The sequence below is a fragment of the Bombina bombina genome, chromosome 3, assembly GCF_027579735.1.
Source record: "Bombina bombina isolate aBomBom1 chromosome 3, aBomBom1.pri, whole genome shotgun sequence".
Classification (NCBI taxonomy): Eukaryota; Metazoa; Chordata; class Amphibia; order Anura; family Bombinatoridae; genus Bombina; species Bombina bombina.
In genome coordinates this window covers 538,629,155-538,642,339 of record NC_069501.1, presented here as the reverse complement: position 1 = coordinate 538,642,339, position 13,185 = coordinate 538,629,155, and the positions used below count along the sequence as shown (strand labels likewise).

Here is a 13,185-nt window from a genome sequence, read left to right as displayed (position 1 = left end):
GATCTTGAGATCCAAAATTGGTCTGAAAGTTCCCTCTTTCTTGGGAACTATAAACAGATTTGAATAGAAGCCCTGCCCCTGTCCCTCCTTTGGAACTGGGTGGATCACTCCCATAACTAGTAGGTCTTGAACGCAATGTAAGAATGCCTCTCTCTTTATATGGTTTGCAGATAATTGTGAGAGATGAAATCTCCCCTTTGGAGATGAAGCTTTGAAATCCAGAAGATATCCCTGGGAAACAATCTCCAGAGCCCAGGGATCCTGGACGCCTCTTGCCCAAGCCTGGGCGAAGAGAGAAAGTCTGCCCCCCACTAGATCTGGTCCCGGATCGGGGGCTACTCCTTCATGCTGTCTTAGAGGCAGCAGCAGGCTTTTTGGCCTGTTTCCCCTTGTTCCAAGCCTGGTTAGGTCTCCAGACTGGCTTGGACTGGGCAAAATTTCCCTCTTGTTTTGTAGAAGAGGAAGATGAAGCTGCGCCACTCTTGAAGTTTCGAAAGGAACGAAAATTAGTCTGTTTGGTCCTTAACTTGTTGGACCTATCCTGGGGAAGGGCGTGGCCTTTTCCTCCAGTAATATCAGAAATGATCTCCTTCAGTCCAGGCCAAAATAGGGTCTGCCCTTTGAAGGGGATCTTGAGAAGTTTAGACTTTGAAGTGACATTAGCTGACCAGGATTTAAGCCATAGCACCCTACGAGCCTGAATGGCAAAACCTGAATTTTTAGCCGTTAGCTTGGTTAAATGAAAAACGGCGTCAGAAATAAATGAATTGGCTAACTTAAGAGCTTTAAGCCTGTCAAGGATATCATCCAATGGGGTCTCTACCTGTAAAGCCTCCTCCAGAGACTCAAACCAGAAAGCCGCTGCACCAGTGACTGGGGCAATGCATGCAAGAGGCTGGAGAATAAAACCTTGTTGTATAAAGATTTTCTTAAGGAAACCCTCTAATTTCTTATCCATAGGATTAAGGAAAGCACAACTGTCCTCGACAGGAATAGTTGTATGCTTAGCTAGCGTAGAGACTGCTCCCTCCACCTTAGGGACCGTCTGTCACAAGTCCCGTGTAGCGGCATCTATAGGAAACATTTTCTTAATAGCAGGAGGGGGAGAGAACGGCACACCTGGTCTATCCCATTCCTTAGTAATAATTTCTGAAAACCTCTTAGGGATTGGAAAAACATCAGTGTAAACAGGCACTGCAAAGTATTTGTCCATTTTACACAATTTCTCTGGGACTACAATGGTGTCACAGTCATCCAGAGTCGCTAAAACCTCCCTGAGCAACACGCGGAGGTGTTCAAGCTTAAATTTAAATGCTGTCATTTCAGAATCAGACTGAAGTAATGCCTTCCCTGAATCAGAGAAGTCACCCACAGATAGAAGCTCTCCTGCTTCAACTTCTGCACATTGTGAGGGTATATCAGACATAGCTACTAAAGCGTCAGAGAGCTCTGTATTTGTTCTAGCCTCAGAGCTGTCCCGCTTTCCTTGTAACCCTGGCAGTTTGGACAATACCTCTGTGAGGGTATGATTCATAACTGCCGCCATGTCTTGTAAAGTAAAGGCATTGGACGCGCTAGATGTACTTAGCGTCCCTTGAGTGGGAGTTATAGGTTCTGACACGTGGGGAGAGCTAGATGGCATAACCTCCCTTTTGTCAGTCTCAGAAACCTCAGGTGATAAATCTTTAAAAGCCATAATATGGTCTTTATAACTTATAGAAAGGTCAGTGCATTTGGTACACATTCTAAGAGGGGGTTCCACAATGGCTTCTAAACATAATGAACAAGGAGTTTCCTCTATGTCAGACATGTTTAACAGACTAGTAATGAGACCAGCAAGCTTGGAAAACACTTTAATAAATGTGAAAAAAGCAATAATAAAAAACGGTACTGTGCCTTTAAAGAGAAAAAAACTACCACATAAACTGCAAAACAGTGAAAAAAAGTAGTAAACTCTACGAAATTTTTACAGTGTGTACAAGGGACTAAAGCAGCATTGCACCCACTTGCAAATGGATGATTAACCCCTCAGGCCCAAAAACGAATTAGAAAAACATTAAACCTGTTAACAAACAGTCAAACACACTGCCACAGCTCTGCTGTGGCTCCTACCTGCCCTTAAAAACGATTTTGCAGGAACAAAACCCTCTATAGAGGTCCTATAAGCAAGAGGACTCCTTCAGGGAAGCTGGATGTCTCAGACTGAAAACGAAAATAGGCCCCTCCCACCATGCACTCAAAGTTAGAGGGCCTTAAAAAAGTACTCCTAGGAGTAATCTAACAAGCCATGTGGAAACTAGGCCCCAAATAAAGATTTATCACCCTCAGAGAAAAAACGTTTTTATTTATAAATCATGCAAACGTTTTTACACTAAGTAATATAGGTATTAACATGAATATTATCCCTTTTTGCAAGCATGATCCCAGTTGTTGTTAAATCACTGTATCAGGCTTACCTTAAATATACCAGGCACTGTCAGCATATTCTAGACCTTATCATCTCTCTAGAAAAAAATATACTGAACATACCTCAAAGCAGGCAATCTGCAGACCGTCCCCCCAACTGAAGTTTTCTTTCCATACTCTTCAGTTATGTGTGAGAACAGCAATGGACCTTAGTTACAAACCGCTAAGATCATCAAACCTCCAGGCAGAAATCTTCTTCCAATTTCTGCCTGAGAGTAAAAACAGTACAACGCCAGTACCGTTTAAAAATAACAAACTTTTAATTGAAGGTAAAAACTACACTAAGTCACCACATCTCTCTTCATACTTCCTTTCTTGTCGAGAGCTGCAAGAGAATGACTGGGGGTGGCAGTTAGGGGAGGAGCTATATAGACAGCTCTGCTGCGGGTGTCCTCTTGCAGCTTCCTGTCGGGAAGGAGAATATCCCACAAGTAATGGATGAACCCGTGGACTGGATACACCTTTACAAGAGAAATAAAGCTAATATGATGTAGTATAACAGGAGGTTCCCCACCTGTACCTTCTGCTTTGTTGTCAAGCTTTAAGCCCCATCTAGGCCTAGATTTGGAGTTCGGCGGTAGCCGTCAAAACCAGCGTTAGAGGCTCCTAACGCTGGTTTTGGCCGCCCGCTGGTATTTGGAGTCAGTGATTAAAGGGTCTAACGCTCACTTTACAGCCGCGACTTTTCCATACCGCAGATCCCCCTACGCCATTTGCGTATCCTATCTTTTCAATGGGATCTTTCTAACGCCGGTATTTAGAGTCGTTTCTGAAGTGAGCGTTAGAGCTCTAACGACAAGATTCCAGCCGCCTGAAAATAGCAGGAGTTAAGAGCTTTCTGGCTAACGCCGGTTCATAAAGCTCTTAACTACTGTACCCTAAAGTACACTAACACCCATAAACTACCTATGTACCCCTAAACCGAGGTCCCCCCACACCGCCGCCACTCGATTAAAATTTTTAACCCCCTAATCTGCCGACCGCCACCTACGTTATATTTATGTACCCCTAATCTGCTGCCCCTAACCCCGCCGACCCCTATATTATATTTATTAACCCCTAACCTGCCCCCCCACAACGTCGCCGCCAGCTACTTACAATAATTAACCCCTAATCTTCCGACCGCAAATCGCCGCCACCTACGTTATCCCTATGTACCCCTAATCTGCTGACCTAACATCGCCGACCCCTATATTATATTTATTAACCCCTAATCTGCCCCCCTCAACGTCGCCGACACCTGCCTACACTTATTAACCCCTAATCTGCCGAGCGGACCTGAGCGCTACTATAATAAATGTATTAACCCCTAATCCGCCTTACTAACCCTATCATAAATAGTATTAACCCCTAATCTGCCCTCCCTAACATCGCCGACACCTACCTTCAATTATTAACCCCTAATCTGCCGACCGGAGCTCACCGCTATTCTAATAAATGGATTAACCCCTAAAGCTAAGTCTAACCCTAACACTAACACCCCCCTAAGTTAAATATAATTTAAATCTAACGAAATAAATTAACTCTTATTAAATAACTTATTCCTATTTAAAGCTAAATACTTACCTGTAAAATAAATCCTAATATAGCTACAATATAAATTATAATTATATTATAGCTATTTTAGGATTAATATTTATTTTACAGGCAACTTTGTAATTATTTAACCAGGTACAATAGCTATTAAATAGTTAAGAACTATTTAATAGCTACCTAGTTAAAATAATAACAAATTTACCTGTAAAATAAATCCTAACCTAAGATATAATTAAACCTAACACTACCCTATCAATAAAATAATTAAATAAACTACCTACAATTACCTACAATTAACCTAACACTACACTATCAATAAATTAATTAAACACAATTGCTACAAATAAATACAATTAAATAAACTATCTAAAGTACAAAAAATAAAAAAGAACTAAGTTACAGAAAATAAAAAAATATTTACAAACATAAGAAAAATATTACAACAATTTTAAACTAATTACAGGCAAAAGAGCTGATTTTCTTGGGGCATGCCCCGCAAAGGGCCCTGTTCAGGGCTGGTAAGGTAAAAGAGCTTGTAACTTTTTTAATTTAGAATAGGGTAGGGAATTTTTTATTTTGGGGGGCTTTGTTATTTTATTAGGGGGGCTTAGAGTAGGTGTAATTAGTTTAAAATTGTTGTAATATTTTTCTTATGTTTGTAAATATTTTTTTATTTTCTGTAACTTAGTTCTTTTTTATTTTTTGTACTTTAGATAGTTTATTTAATTGTATTTATTTGTAGCAATTGTGTTTAATTAATTTATTGATAGTGTAGTGTTAGGTTAATTGTAGGTAATTGTAGGTAGTTTATTTAATTATTTTATTGATAGGGTAGTGTTAGGTTTAATTATATCTTAGGTTAGGATTTATTTTACAGGTAAATTTGTTATTATTTTAACTAGGTAACTATTAAATAGTTCTTAACTATTTAATAGCTATTGTACCTGGTTAAAATAATTACAAAGTTGCCTGTAAAATAAATATTAATCCTAAAATAGCTATAATATAATTATAATTTATATTGTAGCTATATTAGGGTTTATTTTACAGGTAAGTATTTAGCTTTAAATAGGAATAATTTATTTAATAAGAGTTAATTTATTTCGTTAGATAAAAATTATATTTAAGTTAGGGGGGTGTTAGTGTTAGGGTTAGACTTAGCTTTAGGGGTTAATCCATTTATTAGAATAGCGGTGAGCTCCGATCGGAAGTTTAGGGGTTAATAATTGAAGGTAGGTGTCGGCGATGTTAGGGAGGGCAGATTAGGGGTTAATACTATTTATGATAGGGTTAGTGAGGCGGATTAGGGGTTAATAACTTTATTATAGTAGCGCTCAGGTCCGCTCGGCAGATTAGGGGTTAATAAGTGTAGGTAGGTGTCGGCGACGTTGTGGGGGGCAGATTAGGGGTTAATAAATATAACATAGGGGTCGGCGATGTTAGGGCAGCAGATTAGGGGTACATAGGGATAACGTAGGTGGCGGCGTTTTACGGAGCGGCAGATTAGGGGGGTTAAAAGTGTAATGCAGGGGTCAGCGATAGCGGGGGCGGCAGATTAGGGGTTAATAAGTGTAAGGGTAGGGGTGTTTAGACTCGGGGTACATGTTAGGGTGTTAGGTGCAGACGTAGGAAGTGTTTCCCCATAGGAAACAATGGGGCTGCGTTAAGAGCTGAACGCTGCTTTTTTGCAGGTGTTAGGTTTTTTTTCAGCTCAAACAGTCCCATTGTTTCCTATGGGAGAATCGTGCACGAGCACGTTTTGAGGCCGGCCGCGTCCGTAAGCAACTCTGGTATCGAGAGTTGCATTTGCGGTAAAAATGCTCTACGCTCCTTTTTTGGAGCCTAACGCAGCATTTGTTTTAACTCTCGATACCAGAGTTAAATTTATGGTGCGGCCAGAAAAAAGCCCGCTGAGCGTTAACAGCCCTTTTACCGCCGAACTCCAAATCTAGGCCCTAGTATCTAGAATTACCCCTGTCCCAATGTGTGTTACTGAGAACCCTACAGAATAAATGCAGAACAATACTTACATTTTTCTCTTGCCATTTTAGTTCGTTTAGAGCTCTCTCAAACTCATGAATTCTTTTCCTTAAGGCAAATTCCACAGCTACCCTCTGAGCATCCAACTCATTATTAGCCTATACGAGGTGAAGAAACATACATATTATTACTTGTGCTTTAGAAACTCAAAATGGCAAATGTCAGCCATTTTTAAAGGGATAGGAAAGTCAAAATTAAACTTTCATGATACAGATAGAGCATGTCATTTTAAGACACTTTAAAATTCACTTCTATTTTCAAATGTGCTTCATTCTCTTAGTATCCCTTGTTAAAAAATGAATACGCACATATCATACACTAGTGGGAGCTGCTGCTAATTGGTGCCTGCACACATTTGTCTCTTGTGATTGGCTAAATAGATATTTTCAGCTTCCTGTCAGTTGTGCAATGCTGTCCCTTCAGCAATGGATAACAAGAGAATGAAGAACATTTGATAATAGAATTAAATTAGAAAGTTGTTTAAAATGGAATGTTCTATCTGAATCATAAAAGAAAATTTTGGGGTTTACTATCCCTTTAAACTTATGCTCCATCCACACCAATTTAAACAGATTGTATACTAGTGTGATGGGTTTCTGGGGTTCATATATATATATATATATATATATATATATATATATATAAATATATATTAAATAGATAGATGATATATATATATATATATATATATATACACACTTCCGAAAATACACTATATGGCCTAAAGTATGTTGACACCTGACCATCACACCTATATGAGCTTTTTGGCTATCCCTTCTAAAACTATGCTTATTAATATGAAGTTGTCCCCCTCCCCCTTATGGTTATAACAACCACAACTATTTTGTGAATGCTTTCCAAAAGATTTTACAGTGTGTCTGGGAATTTGTGCCAATTCAGCCAAAAAAGCATTTGTGACATCAGACACTGATGTTGGATAAGAAGATCTGACTTGCACTAGGCCTTCCAATTCATCCCAAAGATGTCCAGTGGGGTTGAGGTCAGAAGTCTGTGCAAGCCACTCGTGTCCTCATGGACCTTGCTTTGTGCACAAGGGCACAGTTATGATGGAACAAGAAAAGGTATCCCCAAATGGTATCTGATAACACGGTATTTATGCAGTCTGATAGAAGAAACTTGGTGTGGTGGATGCCAGGAGAACCTACCTACTAGAATGCATAGTGCCTACTGTAAAGTTTGGTGGGTAAGAGATATTGCTCTGGGGGTGTTTTTTAGGGTTTGGGCTAGGACCCTTAGTTCCATTGAAAGTTCATCTTAAAGGGACACTGAACCCAAATTTTTTCTTTCGGGATTCAGATAAAACATGCAATTTTAAGCAACTTTCTAATTTACTCCTATTATCAAATTTTCTTCATTCTCTTGGTATCTTTATTTGAAATGCAAGAATGTAAGTTTAGATGCCGGCCAATTTTTGGTGAACAACCTGGGTTGTTCTTGCTGATTGGTGGATACATTAACCCAACAATAAACAAGTGCTGTCCAGGGTACTGAATCAAAAATTGTCTGGCTCCTTAGCTTAGATGCTTTATTTTTTAAATAAAGATAGCAAGAGAATGAAGAAAAATTGATAATTGGAGTAAATTAGAAGTTGCTTAAAATTGCATGCTCTATCTGAATCACAAAAGAAGAAATTTGGGTTCAGTGTCCCTTTAATATATCTCCTAATGTGTTTCAAAGGACCAAGCCTTCTTCAAAAGAAGATATAATATTAGGAGACATATTTAAGGAAAAATGTTAGACAACATCTATTAACATACTCTAAAGCTGCTTAAATAGCAGAAATGATCACTCTTGTAAATATTTTTTGATACATTCTTTGATTGTCAGTATTACGGATGTTACCATTTAATTCAGAATTTTTACACATCTCATTTTTGTTTGAGGGTATTAAAAGATCCACAGGAGGATTAAAAAACCTGCTTTATTTACCTCATTTAGATTGAGCGTAAATGCTGTGATTATAAGACCCTCTCATAAAGTTTTTATTATGATGGGAGTATATGTATATTTGATTATATATTTTTGTTGACTGAAATTTACAATCAACTTATTTTGACAGTATATCATCAAATATTGTATCACTACTACCTTTTTGTGTATATATATATATATATATATATATATATATATATATATATATATATATATATATATATATGAAATCACCAGGTTCTGTATGCTATAACCTTGCCAACACAGGCATACAAAGTAACTATAAAATATATAAATATCAGAAAACTTCTTAAAAGTACTACATAGGTGGTATCTTTACCCTACTAGATTGGCCAAGGCAGAGGACAGGGAACATCATCATTGCTACAGAGGATGCAATGAAATAGGTACCTACTTACATATGTGGTGGCACTGTGACAGGGTCAAGCGGGTGTGGGATCATGTCTCGGCCCTTATAAGTGAAATATTAGAAGCAGATATCGCCCTCTCCCCAGAGCAGGCTTTAATACATTTCCCCTTAGACGGACCTCTAAAGAGGCACTCCAAATTAGTTAATATAATTTGTACTGTCACGTGCTTGTGTATAGCTAAATTTTGGAAAACTGATGTCCCCTCCTTTGATTATATCGAAAAGAGAATAGAATATCATTACACTATGTCAAGCGCTACGGCAGAATTATTAAACACTAAAGATCGTTTTATTGATCTTTGGGAACCATGCATTATGTATATTGAAGGGGTAAGGCGGATGAGACCGAATTCCAAAGAGAAGGAAAGGATTGGAGGAAATATAATGTGAGATGTGGTATCCAATGTACGTGGTGGAATGTTGTGATGCATATCTGATTTATTGAGAAACACTATTCGGAGTAAAATCCCGATATTTGTATTTTGCTTATGACACTTTTACAGACTGAACTAGTTTTGTTAATAATTTGATTTGTATCAAAATGTTTTATTATGAAAACTCAATAAAAGTTATTTAAAAAAAATAAAAAAAATAAATATATATATAAATATCCAATTTAATGGAATGCAATACATGAATCCAACTGTTAATGTTCTTTCACAGTAGCAGTGCCAGGTTTTCAGGCAACTTTAAATAAATTGACTCCAGACCAATTTTTACAATTTGTTATGTTTTATATGCTATATTCATGCCAGCATGTATTTAAAAAACAAGTATCAAACAGAAAATATATTTTAAAAACCCATCTAAACCTGTCATTAATATTACACCGCTATCATCAGTTTAGTGGAATACCAGACAACATTCCAGCTGATATTCTTTTTTCACATTCACGTTGAGTTTTTGGACACCTGTGAGCCAAACCAGTTCATAATATTTTTCTCTTTATTCATTTAAACAACATATTAAACTTCATTAAATTATTTGAGAATATGTAATGTCAAAAACATCTAAGAAAAATATACATATTCTAGTAACATTCTGTAATGCTTCATTAATAAATGTATTAAAGGGATAAATATGCAGGGGGGAATATTGTGTGCCCTACACAAAATCCACATTTGTAAAAGTAGTGATTGATTGGAAGAATAATAGACTAACTGAAGTGCTGGAGTAGGCATGTGGCAAGTGATGAGATGGAGAAAAGGATGCAGATATAAGTGTAAGAGCTTGGAGTGTATATTTGTTAGTGTTGGTCCTTTTAATATCTTAAAAATCCAAACACAATTGCACCAGCATCTTTTATCTTTACTAGATACAATTGGCAAGAAACATTAAGTAAATGGGAAAAGAAAATAGAAAATGAGCATGAATTGGGCTGTTCCAAAGTAGCAGAAATATGACCAGGCCAAACTTAGCCAGCCACTATAAAAATAAAAGCTAACTCATTGGATTATAGATGCTATGAGTATTATCTGCTCTCTGTTCTATTGTAATATGCATGTTTTTAATAGCTTTGTAATGGTCTAATTAGGTTTACAGTCTTTTGAATAAAGGCACTTCCGTTAATCTTTATGGGGTCCTAGGAGGGTACAAATGATGTTATTTGTATTATACAGGACATATAATTAAAGGGACATGAAACCCACATTTTTTTCTTTCATGATTTAGGTAGAAAATACATTATACAGTATAATTTGTTGAAGGAGCAGCAATGCACTACTGGTTTCTAACAAAACACATGGGTGAGCCAATGACAATCAGTATATATATGCAGCCAGCCACCAATCAGCATTTAGAACCTAGGATATTTGCTGTTCCTGAGCTTTCCTAGATAAACCTTTCAGCAATGGATAACAAGAGAAGGAAGCAAATTAAATAATAGAAGTAAATTGGAAAGTTGTTTAAAATTGTATGTTCTATCTAAATCATGACTTTATAATTATGACATTACTGTCCCTTTTAATAGCCTAATAAAAGGTGAGGTGCAGAAATGGGATTGCCCATAATTGTGAATGAACCAGGAAGAGTGCACCATAATCAGGCATAACCAAGAATTGGAACAAAACTAGCAACAGGACCATCTAAAAACAAGGCTGACGTAGAAATAGTCAAATAACAAAATGTATTCCAGCCTCCAAGTTGGTAGAAAAAGCCTTTATTCTTTCATATAGGGTCCAAAGGAAAAAACATACAATGTTTCAGGCCTGCTTTAGGCCCTTAGTCATGTAAAGATGACTAAGGGCCTAAAAGCAAGCCTGAAACGTATGTTTTTTCCTTTGGACCCTATATGAAAGAATAAAGGCTTTTTCTACCAACTTGGAGGCTGGAATACATTTTGTTATTTGACTGTACAAGTAGACCTGGCAAGTCTGACATTCCGTGCCCCTCAACAAAGGATAGGTGTGCTGTTTTCCAAATTGTTTGAAGTAGAAATATAACAGAATAGAATCAAGAGACAGAATAAAGAGAACAGGACAGGTTACATGAATGGCTGGCAGAAGACATGATTCATGAAACAGATCTGTAGGATACAACAATAGGATCCAGGGAACATAAATAAGATGAGGGAATATGAAATCCAAAAGACAAGGTCCAAAGCCCTGGGCAATAAGCCTACAACAGCCACCCAGAAAACCCCTTTGAAGTAGATATATGAAAAACACTGTTTTTCTTAACAATTGCAACCTTTGCTATGAAGATTCTGCCAGAGGAGCTACACACGCAATGTTTTTATATTTAATCCCTCTACAGTAGTGGTTCCCAACTTTAGTGCACAGTTCATGTCAACAGGAGGGAATTAGATGGGGAAAAAGCACTGCTTGGGATTTATTTTGTCTCCATGATTACAGCTGGACTACACATGGTCAATTGAAAATATCCTCAATTATTGACCTGTTGGCAAAGTTGGAGACAACTGCTCTTAATGATTAGCTAATTTACTTATGACAGCACTGAACAAAACAGATTGGATTTGGACATGCATTTATAAATATGAGTTTGTCATAACAAAATATAACATTTTCAGATGTTGTCTTTTTAAATTCTCATATTTAAATATGTTTATAATGCATAACAAAAAAGTTGGACTTCACTGTCTCTTATAAATCATGTGGTTCATAGTTACCTGGGCAATTGTGTTAGCAATGACTTCTCTTAGCTGTGAAGAGGCTCTGATCTCCGCCTCTGCTCTGTCTTTGCTGTAACGGCTGTACTGCTCCCACTCTTGAGGAGTGCTTGTCCTGATAGGAGGGTAGAAGCTGATATTAGGGACTGTAAATGACAGGTTCCTATTCCCAATAACTTTTCTTTAGTTTGATTTGTTATTATATTTCACTGCACTTTATAAATTACTAAAACACACAATCAAAATAGTTTATTTATTTAGGTGTAGCAAAGACTTGATCAATACATTAAACATTTTGAGATTATTATATAAAATGCTTGAATGTAAAGTTTCATGAATGAGTGCCCAGTTTTTAAAAATACTATTAAAAACAGGGGCACATTGATTTATGAAACTTTACATTGCAGCATTTTTTTTTAAATACTTACCTTTTCTTTAGCAAACCCGGACCAGCGATCCCCCACCTGCAGCTCCTCTGTACTTACCTCAGCAATGACGAAACCGGCTTCCTCCAATCATGGCGTGCACCCCAGAGCATACATCTCGTGAGGCCACGCCGTGATTGGAGGAAGCCGGTTTCGTCATTGAAGTGTTAAATACAGAGGAACTGCGGGCGGAGAATCGCGGTCTGGGTTTGCTAAAGAAACATTAAGTATTTTTTTATTTTTTTTAAATGCTGCAATGTAAAGTTTCATGAATGAAAGTGCCCCTGTTTTTAATAGTATTTTTAAAAAACAGGCACTCATTCATGAAACTTTACATCTTTAATTATGCAGTATAACAACATTGCAATATACGTTCATTATTTATTTTGCCCTATTTCCTGTAATTTAAAGGACCATTAATCAGTAGAATTGCATAATCAACAAGTGTATAATATAAAAGACAATGCAATAGAACTTACTCTTAGGGGCATATTTATTAATGTGCGAGCGGACATGATACGATGTAGAGTATTGTAGTGTTGTGCTTACTTCCTGGTTTGGTCAAAGGGCACATTGAGGCTTCCATACAAAGATGATGTCATCAAGTGGGCTGTGCTTAGAATCAGTACAGTTCAGAGAAGCCATCTTGTGACAGTTTGTGATGCAGTTATAAAGTACAAGGATTGAACCTGAGCTTGGACAATTGCTGATACTAATAAATGTAATGTCAGCTACAGATCACTGCAGAGGATACAGCATCAGCCAGTCAGGAAGAGTAAGAACTGTCAGTTACACATTATAAGTTATATTGCAGTTATACAGTTAACAGTTATACAGTTATCAGTTACCCTGGTTTACTATAGTGCTGCATACACAGTGTACAGGACTGCTAATATAAGGAGTGCAGCAGCCATTCATTATAAAGGACTATATATGTGTAAATATCCATATTACTGTGTGCAAATCTACAGGAGCACCTTGCTATGTCATGCAGTAAATAAAGTGCCAGTTTACATTTAGAAGTTGCAAGTGCATCATTCATATAAAGAGTTAATGTTTGCTATGTAAGGACATTACATCTGGTGACGAGTATACTACCACAAACTCACGCTATAATGGCTGTATTTGGAGCATTGAATGAATTTGACCCTGACACAGATAACTGGGTTTCCTGGACTGAAAGGTTACAGCAGTATTTACTTGCCAAT

The 13,185-nt window shown here is 37.3% G+C and overlaps 1 protein-coding gene across 1 annotated transcript in view; it reads right to left on the bottom strand.

Moving 5' to 3' along the window:
- The window catches only part of TEKT2 (tektin 2), a 103,555-nt gene that overhangs the window by 41,745 nt on the left and 48,625 nt on the right, over nt 1–13,185 (bottom strand). Inside the window, exons 5-6 of the mRNA XM_053707009.1 lie at nt 11,553–11,667; nt 6,033–6,140 (exon numbers count right to left, since the gene is read on the bottom strand). Coding sequence (XP_053562984.1) covers nt 6,033–6,140; nt 11,553–11,667 — 223 coding nt within the window. The remainder of the gene's footprint in view (nt 1–6,032; nt 6,141–11,552; nt 11,668–13,185) is intronic.